Source organism: Colius striatus, chromosome 6, assembly GCF_028858725.1.
Source record: "Colius striatus isolate bColStr4 chromosome 6, bColStr4.1.hap1, whole genome shotgun sequence".
NCBI lineage: Eukaryota > Metazoa > Chordata > Aves > Coliiformes > Coliidae > Colius > Colius striatus.
In genome coordinates this window covers 10782867-10806578 of record NC_084764.1, presented here as the reverse complement: position 1 = coordinate 10806578, position 23712 = coordinate 10782867, and the positions used below count along the sequence as shown (strand labels likewise).

At 42.9% G+C, this 23712-nt stretch overlaps 1 protein-coding gene across 14 annotated transcripts in view; it reads left to right on the top strand.

The window, feature by feature from the left end:
- Positions 1–15057, top strand: part of CD44 (CD44 molecule (Indian blood group)) — a 54716-nt gene extending 39659 nt beyond the window's left edge. For 10 of the 14 annotated variants that reach the window (XM_061997697.1, XM_061997693.1, XM_061997695.1 and 7 more), the window contains 6 exons: positions 4–189; positions 1863–2123; positions 2979–3164; positions 5885–6007; positions 10240–10318; positions 11769–15057. In XM_061997697.1, coding sequence (XP_061853681.1) covers positions 4–189; positions 1863–2123; positions 2979–3164; positions 5885–6007; positions 10240–10318; positions 11769–11985 — 1052 coding nt within the window. In that variant the 3' untranslated portion in view covers positions 11986–15057. The remainder of the gene's footprint in view (positions 1–3; positions 190–1862; positions 2124–2978; positions 3165–5884; positions 6008–10239; positions 10319–11768) is intronic. The other 4 variants (XM_061997696.1, XM_061997694.1, XM_061997704.1 and 1 more) reach the window with 4 other exon arrangements.
- The last annotated feature ends 8655 nt before the right edge of the window (positions 15058–23712 follow it).

Below are 23712 nucleotides of genomic sequence, written 5' to 3'. Positions count from 1 at the left end.
CAGTCACAGAGCCTGTGGGTGATGTTAATGGAGAGAAAGCAACCGAGGAGCCGCTGGCACCTGGCACAGGAGCTGGAAGGGAAAGGGAGCAAGAAACCACCACAGATGGCTCCCATGTCAACTGGATACCTGGAGTTTTTCCAGACATAGAAGATCGTCTTAACCACTTGCAGACCCCTCTTCCTACTAGTAAGATCCACAGATTATAATAATTTTCTGTAATTTGTCAATGCTCACAGAATCTTGTGCAGCAAAGGAGACTCCATGCCTGTAGAAGGGGCTTTATATTGCCAGTATTTGCATCTTTAACATCAAACACACAGTAGCAATACTTGACAGTGAAGTACAGTGCAAATATTTTGAGTTTTCTTTTGCATATGAACATCCCCACAAGGATTGTGGTTGAGAGTTGCTGCATTTTCCCTAACTCCCCTGTTTCTTATGTTCCCCAACTCTTCCCACGTTTCTTTTTAGTGGACAGAATGAGAAAGCAATTGCTTAGTGGGGGTGCCAGGTGATGTAAATTAATCATAGACTTAAAAACCATTGTCTGTTCGTACACATAGTTCAATGAGGTTCCAACTTAAATTCCTAAGCTCCACACATTATCCATTTAAAATTATCCCCAATCTAAATATGCCTTTTAAAACATTCTAATAGAATAGTTGTTTAATAGCAGATTTTTATGACTTTATAGTCCTTTGGAACTTTTTGCATCTTTCTTGCATTTGCTAAAAAGGAAAAAAAAAAAAAGAATCAAAGGAGAAAGGAGCATTTATGCTTTCTCTTCTTCAAGAACCATTTGCATCGAGATCACTTAATTTGCAACATTTATGATTTGCCAAAGAGCTATGAAAATCAAATCTTGTGTGGATTAAAATTTAACATTGCTCTACTCCCTACCCCTGTCTTGGAATACGGAAGAGATCCTCTAAAGTTTCACAGTCCACTGTCATCAATCTGTTAAGCTTTATGTGATTGACAGACCAATTGCAAATATGAAAACACAAGTAAAATTTCACAATTTATGGAAATATTTTCCATCAAGTCATTCCAGTCTTACTCTGTATAACAACAGTAATCTTTATACTCAATTTATTCTGAAAACAATGGGGGTTTTTTTCTCCCTTCTATATAGTGGTTACTAGGCATTTTCAAAACTCAAAATTTAGGCTACTGTTCTGGTTTCTCAATTTGCTTAATGATGTTAACTCTCACTGGTGTAATTTTTAAATGAATGTTAACCATTCTTATTCAGCTAATAATTGGGAGCACTTGGAAATTCTGAAAGTGGGTTTAGTTAAGCTGTGCATTTTTCTTAGCGTGCCTTTGTGACATTTTTACTCTATCATATAAACAACAACCTTAGCACTGCCAGATGATGTGAAGGATGTGTATTAATTTCATTCCTTAATTTTCCATTTGAACTGATGTTAAGTTCTTCTGTTGGGAGACAAGCAAATATTCTTATTATCACCTCATGGGAAAAAAGAAAGATACCGAAATAAACCACAAAAGATATTTTTTAACATGATGGTACTGTCAGTTTCAAATAGTAAGGTCTAGGTGGCTGCTAATACACTTTGAGAAGTCTTTACATGCTTTAGTCTGCACTGAAATTTAGGAAATGAATAAGCAACTATTAGAGCAATCAATAGAATATTAGTGAAGAAACAGACAAACTGAAAATAATGTGACGTACACAGAAGACCTTATTTGCTTGTGTCTGCTTTTATTCTCTATATTCTACATAGGCTAAAAAAGAAAAAGGTAGATCTTGTTGAATGTAATAAAGAGGGAAAAACATGTAAGGTGGGGTTTTGCAGATGTCTTTGGAGTTAACTTTACCATCATCACAACAGTCACAGCCTCCACCGATATTCAGAAAGCAGAAGATACAACCCAGGAAGCGTGGGCACCTCATGGCGTGGTAACAACAGCGGCCTCTCCCGATGGTGTCCATGGCAAAGATCCCACTCAGCCCCCTCTGCCTTCAGACCGTGAACCAGGGGAGGGCACTGAGGGCATCGCACACCCCACAGACATCCCTGGGGATCAGGTCCTCCACAGGACCACAGCCAGTACGAGGAAACCCGGTGGTGACTCTCCTCTGATGGGTACCAGTAAGAGTAATGGATCATACTCATTTCCCATGCCCAGTGTGAAATGAGGCATTATTTCTTCTGAAATTGACTCCTTTCCCTCCCTCTCTCACCTTGGGGATCTGCATTCTCTGTATGGACTTGTGGTGCAAGAATCTGTGGTGGGATCTGTGCTGTTGATAGAACGCCCTCCTGGCCAAGGTCATAGGGGACTCCTTCCTGGTGCTCTTGGTGATTTCTGTCCTTTGCTGCAGCATGTTTCTGGGTGATCTCCTGACGGCTCTGCACTGTGATGATTCTGGGTCCCCAGCCCTGTCCTTTCCTGGCATGCTGGTGAGATGGGGCTCGCTGTGCTTTGGCAGCATGGCTGGTGTGGTGGAGGAACTCTGGCAGGTTGGTCAGAGGTTGCTCCTGGGACTCAGCAGCAGCAGCACCAAGGCTGGGGAGTGCTGCCCAGTGCTGACGGCCGGACCATCACAGAGGAGTCACACTCCACAGATTCTGCTTTCAGTTCCTCTCTCCTCCTCACTGCGGTGTGGCCGCATGCTCCTGAGCTACAGGTCAGGTTGTTGCTGCTGCTGTGGTCTCTCTCTCAGAAGGTCTTCCCTCTCCATCTGTCACTGGCATCTGTATATGTAGGCAGCATTTCCCTCCACCATGGTGAGCCTGTGTGTGGTGCGTAAGGGTGCCTCTCAGAAGCCAAGGACAGTGTGGAAGAAGAAGGGGAGGCCTTCATGTCTTCTCTCCTCTCATTCTCTGAGTGGGGGAGATGGATGTGCTCTCTGGCTTGCTGTGGTGCAGGGAAGAGGGGAATAATGTGGATGGAGGTTTTGTGAGTGCTCACCTTTGGAGCTGATCATGCCATCGTTGTGGCAGTCACAGAGCCTGTGGGTGATGTTAATGGAGAGAAAGCAACCGAGGAGCCGCTGGCACCTGGCACAGGAGCTGGAAGTGAAAGGGAGCAAGAAACCACTACAGATGGCTCCCATGTCAACTGGATACCTGGAGTTTTTCCAGACATAGAAGATCGTCTTAACCACTTGCAGACCCCTCTTCCTACTAGTAAGATCCACAGATTATAACACTTTTGTTTTACCCGTTAGTCAGTTGTTTCTTTGGACAATAGTGATCATCCAAAAACAGGTGTGCTGATCAGTATCCTAAATTAATCTTATATTATTACTTCATTTTTGGTTTTTGTTAGATCTTATAACCTGCTTGTAAGATGTCATTGAAGGGAATCTCCTGTGCAAAGCAGAGGACGTTTGCTAAAAGGCTGAAAATAGTGTTTTACCAATAACTGTTTCTTACATTCTATTTGCAGTAGTGCAGCTGTCAAAGTGAAGAAGTGTAAAGTTTCTTCCCGTGCCTTTGATAGAATTCTTCATAGTATTTTGTCTTTGTGTTTTTTCTGACCACAGAAGAAATCTATGTAACATTTAACTGCCTATCACTTCCCCCACATTTGTATTCCCTCTTCATTAGCCAAATGTGTCTCAAAAGAGAGGCAACTCTCTGTGAAATCATTTTTCCTAGGTATGCTTTGTGTTGGTCTCCTGCCAATGACTGATTATAGCTATGTCACTGGACTGTAACTGACATTTCATTTGTGAACACACTCTTTTATTTAAAGGGCTATTCTTCTGACATAGTAGGTGCAGGTAACAGTAACAGTCTTTACTTATTACACTGCATACAACCTTTCTTTTGTGTGTATGGTAACATGCTAAAAGTACAGGAAATGAAGGGACTTTTCCTTATTCCTGAATGCAGTTTCCATGCTAATAGTCACATTAACAATATTTTTTTTTCAAATGCTACTTCTCATGCACAGTGATGCAAATACTATTTTCATGTACTCCCTGGAAGTTAAGGGAACCACCTCAAATGAGATTTTTGCTAATGCTCCAGGGACATTCTTTGCACATAAGCAAGGTTATGTAGCTACATTTCAGTAGCATTATACAGCAAACACTTCAAAGATAATTCTGCTATTAATTAATTTATTAATGTCCATTCATATATTTTCAAGGTAAAAGGTTGTCTACTTTTTTTCCAGAATTTTGTGTAAACCCAGTAAAATCAACCCTATCAAAACTGCCTGACTTATAGTACTTTGACATAGGCCAGCAATATAACTGAAAAATACATGTTTTATACCATTTTACAGGAAAGATAAGTCTATTTTAAATAATGGTTTCCTACTACAACAGACTGAGTTCTTGACTCTTGCCACCTTGTTCAGTTAATTAATCCCTGATTTTATGTGCTGACATTACACACTACATAAAAATGTTTGCTGCCTCCCTGTTTTGAGCATGTAAACCCTGTAAGAACTGGTTTAAAAATAATTTTCAAGGTGAATATCTCCATTTGTCAGTGTCCTGGCAAAGGCTTATAAGACCACGCTCCCAAAATTCTTTTCTTTTTTTCATTTATCTTATCTTGGTGCTTTTTAAAAACACAACACAAGGGAATTGCTCAGACACTACCATTGTCTCCAAAAAAAATATTGCAAGGTGCATTGATTTCCCCATGTAGCTCTGATAGAATGGAAAAGATGCATAAATGTATTGGCAGACCATAGTCAGAGCTTTGTTCTCTGAACAAATGAATGGCTTGTTGCTCATTACTGCTTGCTTCTACTTGATTTTTCTCTACCACAATGTTTAAGCTGTGGTCTGACATCACACTAACGATGGATTTGGTGTTCCAAGTGTCCACACAATAACAAACGTGACTGCTGAAGGAACCCAAAAAAGAACTGTTGAAAGTATAGTAGGTAATCAAAATGAAATGTGGAGAGCTTTTGGGGATTTCTTCCTGCCATTTGCAAACAACTTCCCAGAGCCAGAAAGGCAGGGCCCATGAGGGAATCCTACTGCCGCTGCTCCTCAGAGCTCAGGGGAGGGGAAGGGTGAATCCATCAGTTCTCTAAGCAGACAAATTGTAATCAGTATCTGTGTGTCTTTGTAAAGGGCTTTGTGGTGGAAAAACTCTGGCATTTCTCAAGGATTATTTAAAACACCTTAAAAAAATAATCCCTGCAGAGCTGTGTAGACAGGCTTGGTCAGCTCTCTCTTGGAGGCTAGATCAAGACACTCAGTTGCTGAGCTAGTGCTGTGTGTGTCCTTTGGTGTGAGATAAACACCACGCACAAAGCGACTCACCAGTCAACAAGCTTCATGTTAACAAAAATAGTGAAAACATCTGGAAGATTCTTGAGCTACTTTCTGGCTAAGCTTAAAAGCAGGGGAAAATATGTGCTTCTCAGTTTTGTATTTGCCAGCTGCTATTAGGAAATGAGATCAGAAATGCTGGCTAGAAATGAGTTGCCATGTGTTAAAGGAAAAAAACCAAAAACTTTACAGCTGATTGGAGTAAGAGCTTAATTTGCTCTATGGAACAGACAAGATGTTTGACTTGTATGATAAAAATCTGTGCAAAAAGTTACCAACATGGACAATATCTTCACATTTTCTCCAGAAGGTTTCTGTGCAACTGCATTTTTTGTCACAAAATGATAACATAATCAAACATATAGGAGAGACAAGAGGGGAAATGCGTGAGCTTTGTTATTCAGAATACTAAAACTAGCCATAGTTGAGACAAGTATGATGATGATAGTATATGTAATACTTGTCAGTGTAAATGCTTTTTAATGACCTCAGTTTGAACATCTTAGAGTGTGGGTTTTTAATAGTGACCTTTGTCAGCCTCTCTTCCTTGCTGTGAGGTACTCGCTAAGCCTGTTTGGCCTGACTGACAGTTTTGTTCTGCAGGATCTACCTCCAGTATATATGGTAATCGAGGACCACACAAGGGACATTTTGAATCCACCACTTTCCCTGCCGAGGCCACAACAACAAAAGTAAATTCAGAACAAAGGTCAGCCCCGGTACCAGGTAAGTGTTTGAGATGGTGTATTTTAGCAGTTTAAGCACTGAATGGTATTAGCATGAAGCAAGAGGCAGAAATGTAGGTCAGGTGCAGTTGTTCAGGTGTGGTTCTGAATCAGATCATATTAAGCATTTTCACTAGTAGCCTGTAAAACGGAGCATATTGTAACTCACAGAATTTTCCTGCAATATTAAGATGAGAGAATCATGCATTTGGAGAAGGGGATTAAGATCCAAATAACCTTGCTAAGTTGACATAAAATCAGCCAAAGTTCAGTAAAAATATATGGAAAGAGTCATATCCATGAGAAGGTTTGCTGGAAATAATAGCTACAATGAGTCTGGCAGAAGAGGGCTCACAGATGAGAACAGCACAGAAAGAAGTCAACACTGTGATACAACTGCAAAAGAATGCAAATATATTCACAGAATCACAGAATCTCACGGGTTGGAAGGGACTTTGAAACATCAACAAGTCCAACCCCCCTGCCTAGAGTAGGTCACACAGGAACTCATCCAGGTGGGTTTTGAATGTTTCCAGAGAAGGAGACTCCACAACCCATCAGGGCAGTCTGTTCCAGTGCTCCCTCATCCTCACAGTGAAGAAGTTTTTCCTTAAGTTTCTTTGGAACCTCTTATGTTCAAACTTGTACCTTATGCCCCTTGTCCTATTGTTGGACATCATTGAGAAGAGCCTGGCTCCATCCTCCTGACACTGGCCCTTTATGTACTTGTAAACATTAGTGAGGTCACTCCTCAGGCTCCTCTTCTCCAAGTTAAAGAGCCCCAGCTCCCTCAACCTTTCATCATAAGGGAGATGCTCCACTCCCTTCAGCATCTTTGTGGCCCTGCACTGAACTCTCTCCAGCAGCTCCCTGTCCTTTCTGAACTGAAGGGCCCTGAACTGGACACAATATTCCAGAAGTGATCTCAAGAGGACAGAGTAGAGAGGGAGGAGAATTTCTCTTGACCTACTGTCCAAACCCCTTCTAATATACCCAAGTATGCCATTGGCCTTATTGGCCATGAGGGCAGATGGCTGGCTCACGGTCATCCTGCTGTCCAACAGGACCCCCAGGTCCATTTCCCCTACATTACTCTCTAAGAGTTTATTCCCCAACCTGTTCTGGTACATGGGGTGATTCTTTGCAACATGCAAGACTCTACACTTGCCCTTGTTGAATTTCATTAGATTTCTCCCTGCCCAACTCTCCAGCCTGTCCAGGTCTCATTGAGTGGCAGCACAGCCTTCAGGTATGTCAGACACTCCCCCCAGTTTAGTGTCCTCAGCAAACTTGCTGACAGTGCCCTCTGTTAATGACCTCATCAAGGTCATTAATGAATATATTGAACAGTACCAATCCCATAACTGACTCCTGAGGGACTCCACTAGGTACAGGCCTCCAACTAGACCCTGCCCCATTGATCCCAACTCTCTGCCTTTTTTCCTTCAACCAGTTAACAATCCACTTCACTACCTGATCATCCAGCCCACACTTTCTCAGTTTTTCAGTGAGGATTCTGTGGGAGATGGTATCAAATGCTTTACTGAAATCAACATAAACCACATGCACTGCACTAACCACCATCTATCCACCTGGTTACATCTTCATAGAAGGCTGTCAGGTTGGTCAAACATGACTTCCCTTTGATAAAACCATGTTGACTGCTCCTAATGACCCTCTTGTCCTTTATATACCTGGAGACAGTACCTAGGATAAGTAGTGCTATCACCTTTCCAGTGATGGAGGTGAGACTGATCGGTCTGTAGCTCCCCAAGTTCTCCTTCTTGCCCTTTTTGAAGATTGGAGTGACATTTGCTTTCCTCCAATCATCAGGCGCTTCTCTTGTTCTTCACGACTTACTAAGATGATGGAGAGTGGTTTAGCGATGGCTTCCACCAGCTCCCTCAGTGCCCACAGGTGCATCCCATCAGGGCCCATGGATTTAAGTACATCCATATTGCTCAACTGATCCTTAACCCAGTCCTCATCAACCAAACAAAAATCCTCCTTTAACCTGACTTCCTCTGGAGTCTGGGGCTCCTGAGGACAGTCTCCAGCAGTACAGACAGAGGCAAAGAAGTAACTCAGTAACTCTACCTTCTCTGTATCCTCTGTCACCAGGGCATTCACCTTGTTCAACATTGAGCCTATATTGCCTCTAGTGTTAGTTTTATCTGCAGTGTTAGTTTTATCTGCAGTGTATTTGAAGAAGCCTTTCTTGTTATCCTTGACCTCCCTTGCAAGGCACAATTCCAATGAGGCTTTAGCTTTCCTAGTTGCCTCCCTACATCCTCTGACAACAGCCTATATTCGTCCCAAGTGGCCATCCCTTCCTTCCATGATCTACAGACTCTCTTCTTCCACTTGAGTTTGCCCAACAGTTCCCTGTTTAACCATGTGGGTCTCCTGGCTCCTTTTCTTGATTTCCTCCCTGCTGGGATGCTCTGACCCTGAGCTTGTAAAAAGTGATCCTTGAATAGAGACCAACTATCTCAGGCTCCTTTATCCTCTAATATCCTGTCCCATGAGATGTCCTAGTAATTGCTTCAAAAGGCCGAAGTTGACCCTGCTAAAGTACAGGATTGTGATCCTGCTTGGTATTCTGTTCCTACGGTACAAGATCCATCTCATGGTCGCTGAAGCCAAGGCTGCCTTCAACCTTTACTGTTTCAACCAGACCCTGCTTTCTCATGAGTACAAGATCCAGTAGTGTTCCTCTTCTAGTTGGCACATCCACTATTTGCACCAACAAGTTATCATTGATGCACTGAAGGAACCTCCTGGACTGTGACTAGCTGTGTAGGTCTTCCAGCAGATGTCTGGGTAGTTGAAATCCCCCATGAGAACAAGGGCCTGTGACTTTGAGGCTGCTCCCAGCTGCCTGTAGAAGGCCTCTTCCACTTGACCCAGCCTGATCAGGTGGCCTCTAATCGACACCTACATCAGTGTCACATGTGCTAGCCTGCCCCTTAATTCTAACCCCAAAATTCTCAACTTGCCCCTCATCCTCACCTGGACAGAATTCAGTATATTTCAGCTGCTCTCTCACATAAAGAACAACTCCACTATCTCACCTTGCTGGCCTGTCTTTCCTAAAAAGGACATAGCTCTCCATGACCACATTTCAGTCATGTGAGCTGTCCCATCATGTCTCTGTAATTGCCACCAGATCATAACCCCTTGTCCATATACAGACTTCCAACTTCTCCTGTTTATTCCCCATGCTATTTGCACTGGTGTACAGGCATCTGAAGAAGAAAGCTGATCATGAAGGATTTACTCCTGACACTGGCTTGCCACCCTTAGACTCAACTCTAGTGGGCCTGGTTTTATCCCCTTCCTCCTTCAAAACTAGTTTAAAGCCCTTTCTATGACCTTTCTGGGACCTTTTAACAATCATTGTTAAAACAGAGGATGTAATTATCCCACTCTATTTAGGCCTAGCAATTCTGGAACTGAAGCTGTGTGTTCAGTTCAAGGCATTGTGTTAGTTACACAGAAAAAAAAAACAGAGAAGAGCACAAAGAAAATTTTGGAAAGGAAACTTTAGAAGCACTGTTTGAAGAACTCGTCATTTTCAGAGAAAACTGAAGGAAGTATACGCTACCAAAGAATGCTTATCAGTCTTTTATCATGGAGTATCAATAATTAACTAATTAGAAGAAATAATTGAAGAAGAATGTAAGAAAATTGTTTCAGACAAAGGAGGAAGCTCTTAGGAGAGGATCTCTGATGGTAGTATAGCACAAAGAACATGGTTCTGCAAAGGTTGTGAAATATATACAGGTTTGTTTTGTTGAGTCTTTTTTTAGAGCTTACCCAAAAAATACCCCCCAAAATGACATTTTAAATAAAAGAGATTAGAAGGTTTTGCTCTCTTTGAAAGTCATGCTGCTTTTGTGCCTGAGTTCCTGGGCGTGTCGTTGCTAAGCCTTGTCTTTTGCTCTCAGTGTAAAACGGTGGTACAGCTGCTCTTCACCAGTACCCACCAAAGTACACTGCTCTTGGGCGTTACCAGGGATGTTGGTGTCCCACCTGAGCTAGGCCATCTGCAGCTGGGTGGTGGAAACGTGTTAGATTCGCACAGAAGTGCTTTGTAAAACAGACAAACACTCAGCTAGAAAAGAAGCCTGACAGTTTGAAGAATGTAAGAGTTTATGTTCTTGCAGTTCTGCAAAACTGCATGAGAGACCCTAACGGGCTGTCTGCTCCCCTCCTCCCCTGTCCCCACAGAGTGGCTGATCATTGTAGCTGCGCTTGTGGCACTGGCGCTGATCCTTGCCGTGTGCATCGCGGTCAACAGCCGCAGAAGGTAAGGCACATCCTTTGCTTTTTCACAATATGCTGCCCTCGCTGTGGCCTTCATCAAAGCCTTGTGAAGGAGTAGAGCAGCGTAACACAGGAAAGAGGTTCCTTTGTGAAGGGTCTAGGTCCCACGTGAGCCTCTACACTTGTGGGGAACCACAGGAAATAAGTAGCTGCATAAACCGTTTGGTCTTTCCTTACAGATGGGAACTAATTGTGTATGGATCACAGAGAATTAGTTATTCTCTACCCATTATGTATTAATAAGAAAATCTGGTCCACTGGAAGTGAAAACTATGTGAGGTGGACATAGACATTAGCAAACACAGGATGAGCCGAGGATAATCCTCCGCCAGTAACAATGTCCTCTGTGTACAGTGTTAAACAATTGCTGCCACAGGATTAAATGTTCCTTCCAAACAAAAGGCAGTATCACAGCTGGCAATCATGGGGACATACTCTAACATGGCTGTTAGAGCACTCAGCAGCTTTATTTACTCCACTTTACAGAAGCAACTGAGGAATAAAAAGTTGTAGTGATCTGTGTAAACTTAGCCAGGAAATTTAAAAGAACCTCTAGGCTAAAGGATAGGCTATGATGTTCTTGACTCTTTCTTCTCTCTGAGTGTTCTTCTCCAGTTACTTCTCAGTTGTCTTAAACAGCTTTTTGCTACTTGAATGCTGAACCCTTTAACAGAGTAACCATTTTCCACTTGGATGTTGACTGCAACCTTTCCGTGTCAGAGTAACCTTATAGTATGTGGAGAGGTTTTCTTCAGGAAGCAGTGAGCAAATTCATTCCTGGTTTGCTGGTTGCAGGAAAGTAGATGTTAATGCTCCTGTGAAATAATGTCAAGGTCAAGCATGGTGTGGGTGCCAGAATGAAGCTCTGCCTCTATGGTGAGGTGGCAAACCAGGCAGCCTCTGCCTGGAACACAGAAGGCTTCCATGAGACAAAACGGTACAAATCAAATACCAAATTGTCAGACAGAGTAAACTGACACAGTTTTGTTGAAGTCACTGGTGAGATGCCACTTGGTATTTTTGCCTGATGACTTCACGGTATTTGACAGTATTATTTCCTATGCTGAAATAGGAAAGCTGTCAAGCATATGATGAGGCAGAAAATTCTACTACTGTCTTCCTGTGAAGTGGCTCTGGAGATTGCATCTGACAAGAAATGAAACGATAACTCAGAGCTCTAAATGATGCCCTAGGTATTCGTTAATGGAAAACACACCTTTTACTGAAGGCTTCTGTGCAGATGGGAGGGACTCGGGTATCAGTGGGTGTTTTCAAAAGTGAAATATGCAACACAGAGAAACTTCCCACTTTGCATGATGTAAGTGTGCACAGGCATTTCCAAGCACCTTTTCCTAAATATTGGCTTTCAGGTTTTTTTCTCATCTCCATTAGTCTCTAGTTCTAGTACTCCTTTTCCTTTTGTTTCTTTCTAGGTGTGGGCAGAAGAAAAAGCTGGTGATTAACAATGGCAAAGGAGCAGTGGAAGACAGAAAGACAAGCGGGTTAAATGGAGATGCCAGCAAATCACAAGAAATGGTGCACTTGGTTCATAAAGAGCAGTCAAATGACCGAACGGGAACATGTGACGAGTTCCTGACCGTTAATGAAACACAGAACCATCAGGACCTTGACATGAAGAGTGGAGTGTAATGATACTAAGCTGCCAAGCAGATGAGAGCTGGGGAAATCAAAATCACATGAAACTGAGACAGGAATTCACAGATGCACTGTGCTACTGATGTCTTCTCAACAAAATTAAACATAAGTTTTATTCATTTTTTAATCACTTTAAAATGATGCCTGAGTTACAGAATGGATGTTTTCTTTCCAAAATAAGCCCCCAAAAGCTGCAAAATGTTTTCAGTTCCCAGTTCTGACACAGAGGACACTTGCTATGTCCTGGGTGGTAGGAGGGTCACAAGTTGATGTCATTGCTCTCCCCAGGGGCGGGGGGTCTCTGTTTTGCAAGGTTATTAGAGTATCCACTCACTCTGTCTCGCAAGGATTTAAGGTAACTGCAGTAGCTGTGGTACAAGAGTAAGTGAGGAACAAATGTCAAGAGCAAAAGTAAAATTTACACCAAAAAGGTCTCCTATACACTGCCTAAAGCATCAGAATCCTTCAGAAAAGCCTTCCAGCCAGGAGGAGCAGTAGGTGCGTTCAGAGTCTGCCAGTATGAAAAAAAAGTGTCATTTAATAATGATTTATGGCACAATCTGCAATGAGGGAAACTGAGAAGGACAAAATCTATTTATCTCTATTTTTAATGTCTGTGGGCATACAGCAAGTTGTCTTGGGGGGGTGGGGGGGATAAAGAGATTAAAACATGAGCTGATGCATAATAAATGTTAATATTTTATTACCCTAACAATCTGTATAGTTATCCTTGAATTTCTGAGGTGTTCATTGCTCTTCACCCTCCCTCTTTCAGTGATCACAGTTTGTGCATGCTTTAAATGAGTCTGTTAGTAAGGATAATGAATAAACCACAATGACTCCAGCTCTATCACACATGCACAAATCAAACAATTCGAGATTGTTAGGAAAGATGACAGTATTTTATTCCTGAAGAGTAGGTCTCTATCTTCTGCTGCTCCATTTCACACGGGAGATGCTGAGCCCAGTAAAACCTGCTTCCCCTGTAACTATTAATGTTACACCAGTTTGCTGATATTGTTGCATTTTTATTGTCTCACTCACTTCCTCTGAATTCTATCTCATCCCTGATCTCTCCTCTGCTTTTTAAATACACCACAAGAAACATTGCTTGCTTATTGGTACCAGGAGTTCAAATTCTACAGAAGAGATCAAAGAAAATGAAAGGAAACTCTCCCAGACGTGTAACATAGTAAAGTAGCTACAGCTGCATTGTTATAAGCTTTTGTATTGTCTTCATGTGTCTGCTTGTTATGTAAAGTATTTGTATTAAGCTATGATGCTGTGCATTATATTGATATGGATTGTCAGAAAGGAAATTATGTACCAGCAATGGTCTGTGCCATTTTTGAGAAAGTGTATTGAAATGGAGGGAGATGATAACTAATCGAGCTGCCTCAAGAAAATGCAAGTAAGAGCAACCTCAGGTGATGGCAGCCAGTGGTCTGTGTGGGTTATGGGATGGGGAATGTCCTGGAGTGGAGTTATCCCAGTATTCCTGTTCGCTGACCATAGCACCTGCCTTTGCAGCTGTTCTGCTGTGACTTTATGTTCTCCATCTGAAGCAATTTGGAGGATGAGTATTCTGCTGGCTAAATGCTAACCTTAGCTAGCATTCGTCTTTACTGGCACGTAGAGCACAAGACTGTTGATCATATTTCCCAGTCACAGCCCTCCAGCAATTTCCAATTTCCCACATCTTTTGTTGAGGTGCCCTGGGGTCTGCAGGCAGATCTCCTTGGGGGCAATTTATAACTGGGCAGCAGGTCCCGAGGCTTGATGTGATTGATCTTAAAGTACACATAGGCTGTTTTCTGACTTCACATTGGTCAGTGTGTTTTATCTATGAACAGTCATACAGGTCATGGTCTACAGCTGTTCACACAGACTGAAGCTAATGAGGTCAAAGTGATCTACACACGATCAGTCCATTGCCAAACTTCCCAGTCCTTTTGTGTATTTTAAAACTGAACAGTGTAGTGGGAAGTCTGTTGGTTCTGTGCATCGATTTTTGTTTAATTCCTGTAAAGTTCTTAAGCAAGATTTCCTATTTGTCAGATCAAAATGATCTATCAAACTGGTGTTATGTACTCATTTCACTGAGTATGGAGATCCAGAGTAGGAATGATTCATCTCTTTAAACATGAACTGAATATAGATCTCAGTCAAGAGGAGATACTTCATTGTCTTGAAAGTTAAGTTTTTCTTTAAAATAAGAAAGAAAAAGGCTGTGGCATGTTATTCATCTCCCTGTTCAGATGTTTAATGGAGAACTCCACAAACTGCTTCCTAATTTGCCTGGTGTTCAGTAGCTATAAATGCACGGACAATGCTGGTTGGCTTCTTTTTGTATTTTTAAATAGGGAGATGCTCAAATTCTCTTTACAGAGGCAATGCCATTTTTTATATATGCTGATTCATTCTAGATTATGTCCTGTGATATGTGTAATTAAGTTCCATTACAGTTTCAAAACTAGATGGCTGTTTTTTCATACATGTGTAATATAGTACTTATTTTTATTAATCCTAGTTTTATTATTTGAGGGGTCCTGTATGTATTTTTTATATAAAGCACTTGATATATTTGCCTATTTATTTAACAGGTTAATCAGAATGAAAGTAAACATCGTCTCTAAATCATAATTAGAAATAATATTGCAAAACCCACATTGAACTGTAAAATAATCTTTCAGAAATAAACTTGATTCCACGTGGAGGATAAAACTGATGACTCTTCCTGGCTCATTGAACCAAAGGCCTTTGGGAGAAAGCAGCATGATCCAGCCCTTCCTTCAGGATGCTGACAGACTAACTGGGCCTTAGTCTACCCTTGGTGGCTGGGAAGAATGAGGAGCTCTCCTAAAAACGCTGAGGAGACCAGGCTGGACCAGGAGCAGCCCCTGTGATTAGTTCATGTTATTGTTTTGCCTTGAATGGTTTTAAATAGCTGTAATCCCGAGCACCTCTCTCATGGAAAAACTGTCTAAAGAAGTAAGAATCTTTAAGAGAGAGATTGTAGTTTTTATGAGAACATAAAATTTTCATTGAATAAATGAATGGAGGTGATTGTTTCATCTGCATTTTCTTGAAGATCTTAAACAGAACATTTGATTAAAACAGAGAAAGGATATGTAATATCTGACCAGATGGATGTGTAAAATCCACACCATCAGTCCCAAAAATCGTATTTCTGCACTGTTTTTCATCTGATAGGGATGACTTTTGTGAGTCCTTTGTCAACAACAACAGCCTTTGTACTAAGTAGTTTGAAGCTTATTGGATGAAATATTATTAGGAGACAACTGCCAAGTGCCTCCTCTTCAGCTCATAGGAAGAATGGTGGGCAGGGGCAGAGGTTGGTGTGTCATCCTGGTTAGGGCTGCTCCTAATCACTCTTTCCATAGATGAAGGAAAGAAATCCCCTCAGCATACACAGATGCCAGGATATTTTGTAAGCCAGCAGGCAGTTAATGAATTTATTTAATGCCACATTAGGCCATTAGCCAATAATTATTTCTTAGTCTTATTAAACAGTTGAAGATTCTGGTTGAAAGAGATTTGATTAGTCGAACACAAACCATCTGAGTAACCACAGTGACTGACCAGTTTTCCTCCATGGAGGGGAAAAAGACAAAAAGGTTCCAGATGCATGGGAATAGGTGACAAAGCTCTCATTCCTTACAGAAGGTAAGAATTGTGCAAAGGTGTTTTGGGGGTGGGAGTTTCAGGGGACTGGGGATGGAGGGAGGATGTAGTCACTGGGAAAGGAAGTAAAGGGGGAGTGAAATTTCTGTGTTACTACTGGGAAAGTCCCTTTAACACCCCTAGGATTTTGGCACTTGAATGTTTCACAGCTCAGAGAAGTAAAAAAGAAGTAGCCTTTTCCTATGAATCCCCCCACCTCCAAGTCACCCTCTGTATTCACCACCTCATTTGCAAACTGATATTTTTCCTCTGAGAGTTTATTTCTTACTATTATGATGCCATGCTGCATGTGGCACCCATCATCACCATACTGAGAGAGAGCAAGCAGCTGTGGCCATGGAAAACGAGAGGCAAACCAAAAATATAGCAAAGAGGAGCAACAGTCTCTTTTGTACAGCACAGGAAATATACTTTTTGTCTTCACAGTCTCACTCATTTGGAACAAGGTTAACAACAGCAAGAGTTCGAGATCATTTCTCTTCTTGCTCATCTTCCTGTTTTTAAAGTACACAGATCTTCACACAGGTCAGATTTGCTGCTGCACAAGTGTGTGAAAAGCTGAAACTGAAGCAGCAGATCCCTCATCAAAGCAGCCCTCCTAACCTCTAGGAAGCTGATTATTGTTAAGGTGCAAGTGAAGCAAGAGTTTTACATGTGCTTTAAACACAGCTGCCTTTCCATTTAGTCTGGACAGTTCCAGAGAGCATCAGAAAGGTTTTGTCTGAGAGGCAGCTTCAAGGAACCTCAGACTTTGTATAAAAACTTAGTCTACAGGCAAAAGAGGATTGGATTGAACAAGTGGCTGGATGAAACTCACTTTCATACAAATCTGTGCATTGAGCACCGATGTGAATGTCATTAATTTTGTATTTTCTTTCAGAAAAAAAAAAAGAGAAAAAGGAGATGTTTTGGATCAAAACAAATGTACAAAGACTGTCAAATGAGAAGATGACTTCTATTTGTTTTCAAGAATAGACACAGTTTTAGCTGGTTTTAATATCCCAGATAGAAGGCTCAGCTGTGAAAAATCACTTTTCAGGGGGGAAGATTCACCATGCCTAATACACAACACAGCTTTCCTTTGGACTAAAATGAAATCCTTACAAATAGTTTATTTGCCACCGGAAAAAAAAAAATGTGTGTAAATTTACAGTAAAATAGGATTTGTTAAGTCAAACAGGATCTGACATAAATTCATGTGCATCTGTCAGAAAACCCTCAAGCATTTTTTGAATATTTGGGAAAAGTCTCACTCTGAAACACCTACCTAACTCAACTTTAGCTCAGCAGCATCTCTCTTCTGGTGCTGAAGCTTAGACAAGAGGTTGCCTTCTGAGTGATGCCAAAGGCACAGCTGAAGTGGGGGACGTGTAGGCTGGTGGTGGGAAATCAGCATCTGGCTCACAAGCAGTGGAGTCTCTGTGCAGCAAACAGGTTCCAAGTTTGCCGAGAGTCCTTCAGCCTCCCAGAGCAGCCCAGGATGGAGGAGGATGCAGTGAGGCATTTTGCACCTCCTCTCCAGAGCCTGTCAGTTCTTTTTCCTGCACTTGAGCCTCAGGCAATTGTGTCAGGAGGACGTCAATTGTAACAGCACGTGCCAGTCCCATGTTGCAGTATATAAATAGTTTGGTTGCAGCAGTGTGTACTGGAAGTCATCGGGATATATCTCGCTTCTGGCATGACACACTCAAAAGGCTTCTTAAATTATTATTATTTCATGGCTTAATCTGAAAAAAATCTTTGGCCGTTTGCAGTGACCACATTTTCCTCATATGAGTCAAGACTTTCATTTCACCCAGAACAGAGAGTAATAATCTGGGTATGCTTTGCCTTGTGATCAGACGCTAAATCTCAGTTTCTATTCACCATATTTTATCAGTCTGATCTCTTTAGTGACAAGCAGCTGGTTTGGGGCTGCTGCTGCAGATTGCTAGCAGCACCTTACTGTAGCTGGCTCAGAGAGGCAGTTTTCAGTAGCCTTCATTCTGTAGAATGAGTTTTTCTAAGATAAGCCCAGTATCCAAGCACAGTGAGTCTCAGCTGACAACATATCAAGGGAGAAGAAAGGGAAAGGAAAAAATCTTGTGAGTGCTCTGGACTACAACCATCAGTTAGATGCCTCACAGCAAATCTCTAGAAAAAGTATGTTGGGTTCATTTTACTTCTTGGATCTACAAATGATTCACTCTTTTGGCTCTGTTCAAGTACTGGGAATGCATGTTTAAGTGCTGTCTATCTCTCTGTACCCCAGTGTGCAAGTGTGTGGGGTTTGTTTTAATACAGAACTGGTTTCCAGTTTTCCACTCAACCAAGAAAACTTTGATTTGCAGCAGTAGGTCATCAGATTCACAAGTTTATAGTTATCGGGTACTTTTCTGCAGCTCTTCTGTTCATTCCATGATTCTGTTCTATTCATTTGCTATTGAATGTTTCTTTCATTCATCAAGAGAAACTCTGACATGAACTCTAGGTAAGGCTGTTTGTTTGTTTAGCTGGTGACTCAAAATTCAAACTTACCCTTTGTTCAAGAAGGGTAACTTCCTCCTTGAGGACAGGTATAAAGTCTACAGAGGTTCAGAGGCAGCTCAGAGAGTCCGCCTGCTTCCCACTGACTGCAAAGCTGCGGGTCTTCCTCGGAATCTTTTTAAAGCAATTTGCGTAAGGAGTAGTGTCTTCAAAGATCATTGCTAAAAAGTAAACTAACACAGCTCCTTTGATCCTGGCAATAGAGGTAATACTGGTAACCTCAGTGAAACAGCAGAATGAATTTTGAGCAAATTTACTAGTCTGATCCCCCTTTTTCCCTCTTCCCAGAGCTGGAATTCAGCTCATGACTATGGGAACGACAAACGTGTTTCTAGTTCAGTCACAAGTGAGAATGCACAGCACTCTGAAAGACAAACCCAAGGCTGCCTTCCTAAATGCTCATCCTTGTACTTCAGAAGCACCATAAATGGTGTGAAGCCTCATTCCTCCAGCTCCCATCCCTGCAGGTTTCAGGGGGTGGCAGGCAACTTTGCCGCTTTTCTCTCTGCCAAATGCAGACAGGTTTTGCTTATCACCACGGAACCCGCCTGCCTCGCCAACGCCACCACAGCCACCAGACCCAATCTTGCTGCAACCACGCTTCCTTCCTGTGCCACAGCAGCAGCAGCGATGGAGGCTTCTGCTGGGTGCTGCCAAGGGAGAGCATGGGTGGCTGCTCATCCAGACCCAGGCAGAAGGCAGGGAGACGCCCAGGGAGAAGGGAGGCAGCTGCCCTTCAAGGCCCAGGGAGAGGGCTGGAAGAGGCCTAGGGAGAGGGCAGTTGGCTGCCCACTGAGGCCACGCTGCTACCCTAGCGCTGTGAGCTGTTGCAGGGCTCTGCAGGGCTCAGGGCAGCTTCAGCAGTGCCACAGCACTGAGTCCTGACACGGCATTCAGACAGTGTTGCAGTGTAAGAGCTTGCATCACTCTCATGCACCCAACTGGGTGTCATTTTTAGTGTTCTCCTCCTAAAGCTCTGTGGGCTGGGGCCACCTGTTTCTTTCATGTCCCTGTCCTGTTTACGTGCACTACCTAATACAAAAGAGAAGACTGTTTAACGGTTCTCAGACCTGAAGTTTTCTCTCAGTTTTTGTCTCATGCCTGAGAAGGAAAATAGAAGCATCTCTTAATATGGGTCAGTGACTCATGACTCACCATCTTTTATAGCACCTTACAATAGATGCTTTCCTGTTAAGGGGGACACATTCCAGATACAAAGACACTCCTGAAATCCTCTTCTTCTCTAAGGCTGAGGACATGAAGAAGGAGGCACACAAGGGTCTTGCAAGAGCTTAGAGATTCAACCATTTGGTTATTTATTTTTTAAAGGGGCCATCTCATGTAATCACAGACCTGGCTCCTGCATGGGTTGGGTCTTTTCAGGTTATTCTTGCAGGAACATTGCTTTGGAAAAAAGCAACAGACATAGTGTGGAGCCGTTCATTACAAACTCATTGGCATGATGTGCAACAGAAGAATAACCACCTTTTATGGAAGCAATTAGAATGCACATATGCACATGAAATATGTGAGCGATGGGGAATCCTGAGTGCAATGAACTTCATCGGGGAATTTTATGTCAGCAGCGTGAATTTTTATCAGCAATGCTTGTTGATGAGACCAGACAGGACATTTTTGCTCTGGCAGAAAGCACCAATGTGGTACAGAAATAGCAGCACAGAGCTGGGGCCTCAGATTCATCTCTTGCCCACAGCCTTCCGAGTGCGGCGTTGGGACTCGGTTCGTTAATGACTCAAAGGGCAGGATGCCAGCTGAAGCGCTGCCAAAGCCACTTCCTGCCGTGCTCGGACGTTCTTTAGAAACTACCAAGTGGATGCTGGCCCCAGTTAGATTAATAAGAAGCCAGCCCAGGGCTGTGCAGGCTGTTAAACCTCTCAGCCTGGGTTTCGGTTACGTGTCGCACAACAGCAGTTATGCTATTTCTGTAATGTGTGCTATCCTGCACATTAAACAGTGCAGCTTTCTCCTTGTACCTGGCAACTGCCAGTCCTCTGGGCCACGGTTCATTCCATGAGCGCTTCTTAATTCACTTATTAAGTGGAGTTGGTTTCTTTACAAAGCACTCCAGGTGTTCAGCTATAGGCTGTATTTGTTGTTTTTTTAGAAAGGCTATGAGAAAGAGATTTCTTTTTCAGCAGCCAGGGCAGGGAAGTGGGTTTCTAAAACAGCTGCAACCAGGGATTGATTCTGGGGCCAGTCTTGTTCAACATCTTCATCAACGACCTGGATGAGGGGACAGAGTGTACCCTCAGCATGTTCGCTGATGACACCAAACCGGGAGGACTGGCTGATTCCCCAGAAGGCTGTGCTGCCATTCAGGGGGATCTCAACTGGCCTGAGAGCTCAGCAGAGAAGAACCTCATGAGGTTCAACAAGGACAAGTGCAGAGTCCTGCATCTGGGAAGGAACAACCCCATGCACCAATACAGGCTGGGGGATGATCTGCTGAAGAGCAGCTCTGCAGAGAGAGACCTGGGAGTACTGATTGATAATAAACTAAACATGAACCAGCAATGTGCCTTCGTGGCCAAGAAGGCCAATGGCATTCTGGGATGCATCAAGAAGAGTGTGGCCAGCAGGTTAAGGGAGGTTCTTCTCCCTTTCTCCTCTGCCCTGGTGAGGCCTCATCTGGAGTCCTGTGTCCAGTTCTGGGCTCCTCAGCTCAAGAGGGACAGGGAAGTGCTGGAGAGAGGCCAGCGCAGGGCCACCAAGATGATCAGGGGACTGGAACATCTTTCTTATGAGGAAAGGCTGCGGGAACTGGGACTGTTTAGTCTGGAGAAGAGGAGACTGAGGGGTGATCTTATTAACATTTATAAATATCTAAAGGGTGGGTGTCAGGAGGTTGGGACATCCCTTTTTTTCTATAGTAGATAGTAACAGGACAAGGGGTAATGGGATGAAGCTGGAACACAAAAAGTTCCACTTGAACATAAGAAAAAACTGTTTCACTGTGAGGGTGAGGGAGCAGTGGCACAGGCTGCCCAGAGGGGTTGTGGAGTGTCCTTCTCTGGAGGTCTTCAATACCCACCTGGACATGTTCCTATGCGACCTGATCTAGGCGAATCTGCTTCTGCAGGGGGGGTTGGACTAGATGATCTCTAAAGGTCCCTTCTAACCCCTACCATTCTATGATTCTATGATTCTACAATTGCATTGCATCCTCCTCCTCCTCAACATCTCTTCCCATTTCACTAGACTTTACTGTCAAGAACTGTAGTTTGTGCATCCTGGCCTTTGTGGCAACCGAGCTCAGTTGCAGCTGGCACCCTAAAATATTTGGAGGATTCAGTGAGGGATGAGATTTCTAACAATCTGACAAAGTCGGGTCCATCTTCTCTCTTGCCAGCAGTTTTCAGAACAAGAAGCCCTCTCACATCAGACTGCTTTCTCTAACTCCTACCCCAAGCATTCCCATGGTGAGCCCAGGCTGACATTAAAACTCACAGGTAGAATCCATTAAAATTAAGAATCAGCATTTATTGATGATATGTACATAAGGGGTACAACACTTAGTGAAATATTTTATTCACGACTATTTCCAGTATAGAAAGAGTTTTATACATGAAAGTTACAGAAATCAGTTCACACTGTAGGAAAGCATTAAAAGCAAATGGCTACCGATCACTGTGAGATGAAGAGGAAAGGATCTGACTTACAAAAATAGACCCCATCTACGAGGCGTTAGAGCTACAATATACAAGAACTGAGCCCAGAGCTGGGAGAAATTGCATCATCCGCATTCATTAGTTTTTAAAGTAATTGTGCTATAGATACTGTACAGAATGTCATTTCAAATTTGAGGGTCTTTTTGGATGTAAGGAAAAGACCAGCCTCATCCCTCTTCCTTTTTATCTTTTTTACACAAAACATGGCAAAGCATTCCAGCTTGTGGCTGGGCAAGGGATGCTGGAACAGTGCCCAGCAGTGTGGCATGCTGTTCCTACCAACAGCACCGCAGTGGGGCTCACCAGGCAGGACATGTCCCCTGCTTCAGACCTGATCTTCTCCTCTTTCTGCTTACAGGGGATGATAAATAGGGTATTTATGGGATCCAGGCCCAGGATTTCTAAGGAATGAAACAGCCTCTTCTGGCTGTCTCCAGCTCTTTCACAGCTGCCTTTGGGTTTTGCCCCAGAAAGGTCTTATTTTCTCACAGATCTGAACTCCAGCCCTGATTTCAGATGTTTGTCACTGACAATATAGTTCAAACCTCTGTTTTATGATCAGACAGACCTTTTGTAGGTTACAGGCCTGTGCAACAACCGCAGCAGCTTGAGAAGCATTTTAGCTGTGCGCTTGATTTCACACAACTATTGACATCCTTTTTTAACAATGTCAGAAACAGCATACTTTTGCCCATGAGTGTACTCCTCTTTCCCAGAGACTATTCTTGCAGGGGGATATGCAGCAAAGGTTCCTGCTTTGACTCCTGAGGTGTCCTGGGGAGAGTGGGCAGTGCCTGGTGCCTGTGGCCTCATCCCAGCACAGGCTCTGTGGGCCCGGAGGAAATGACTGGAAGTGACTCGGATGGACTCCACGATACTGTGACATGACGTGACCAATGGCCAAGTGATGCACAGAGTCAAAAGCAGCCAGGGCATCTGGTGGGAATGCAGGTAGATGGATTTCTCCTTATGCATTGTGCCAGTTTAAACAGTGACTTACCAAACCCCTGGTGACAGAAAGTCCCAACATTTCACGCAAATGAGAAGGAAACAGAACAGAAACGAATCACTCTAGGTGAGCAGTAAGTAATCCTTAACATTATAATAACTGCATTCATTCACCAGGCAGCAAATCTACTTTGGGATCACTCTCACTAGCTGCCAGGGAACTACACACATGCAGGTACTAACACGTACCATACTGGTTAGAGAGCAGAAAACTAAAAATACCATATTTACACTAAGGTGGCTGCATGTATGGTTCTGAATGTTATCAGAACAGGACACTCCATCACAGAAAGATAAAGTGGTTACTAAACTGCGGAACCTAATTAGTTGAATGGCCAAAAGGAAACAAATCCAGTTTCAGACAAAAAACAGAGCTGAAAAGTTTTAAAAGACAGTCTAATTTCCTACAGAAACACGCAGAAACCACTGAAGTTAAATTAAAGCACTGCTACACATGCTAGATACACCATTTCACTGAAATTACGTGTCGATAGCTACATTATCTACCCTAAGTGCAGACAGGCACTGGACATCATGCTTCAACTGGTACATCAGAACTGGTATCAAGAGGGTTTAACAGCTATTAGTACCTCAGAGCTACTCTACTTGTGGTTCCTATTAAGATAATACCTGGTACATCTGATTGAAAACACAAGAGAGAGATTACAATACAAGGGTGTATCAACTTACTTCTTAGACATATATCTACTGGAAATTTAGTCTCCAAAACCTCAGCAGAATAACATGGCCCCATAGGATTCTGGATAGCTGAAGATACCCAGTGTCAGTCACA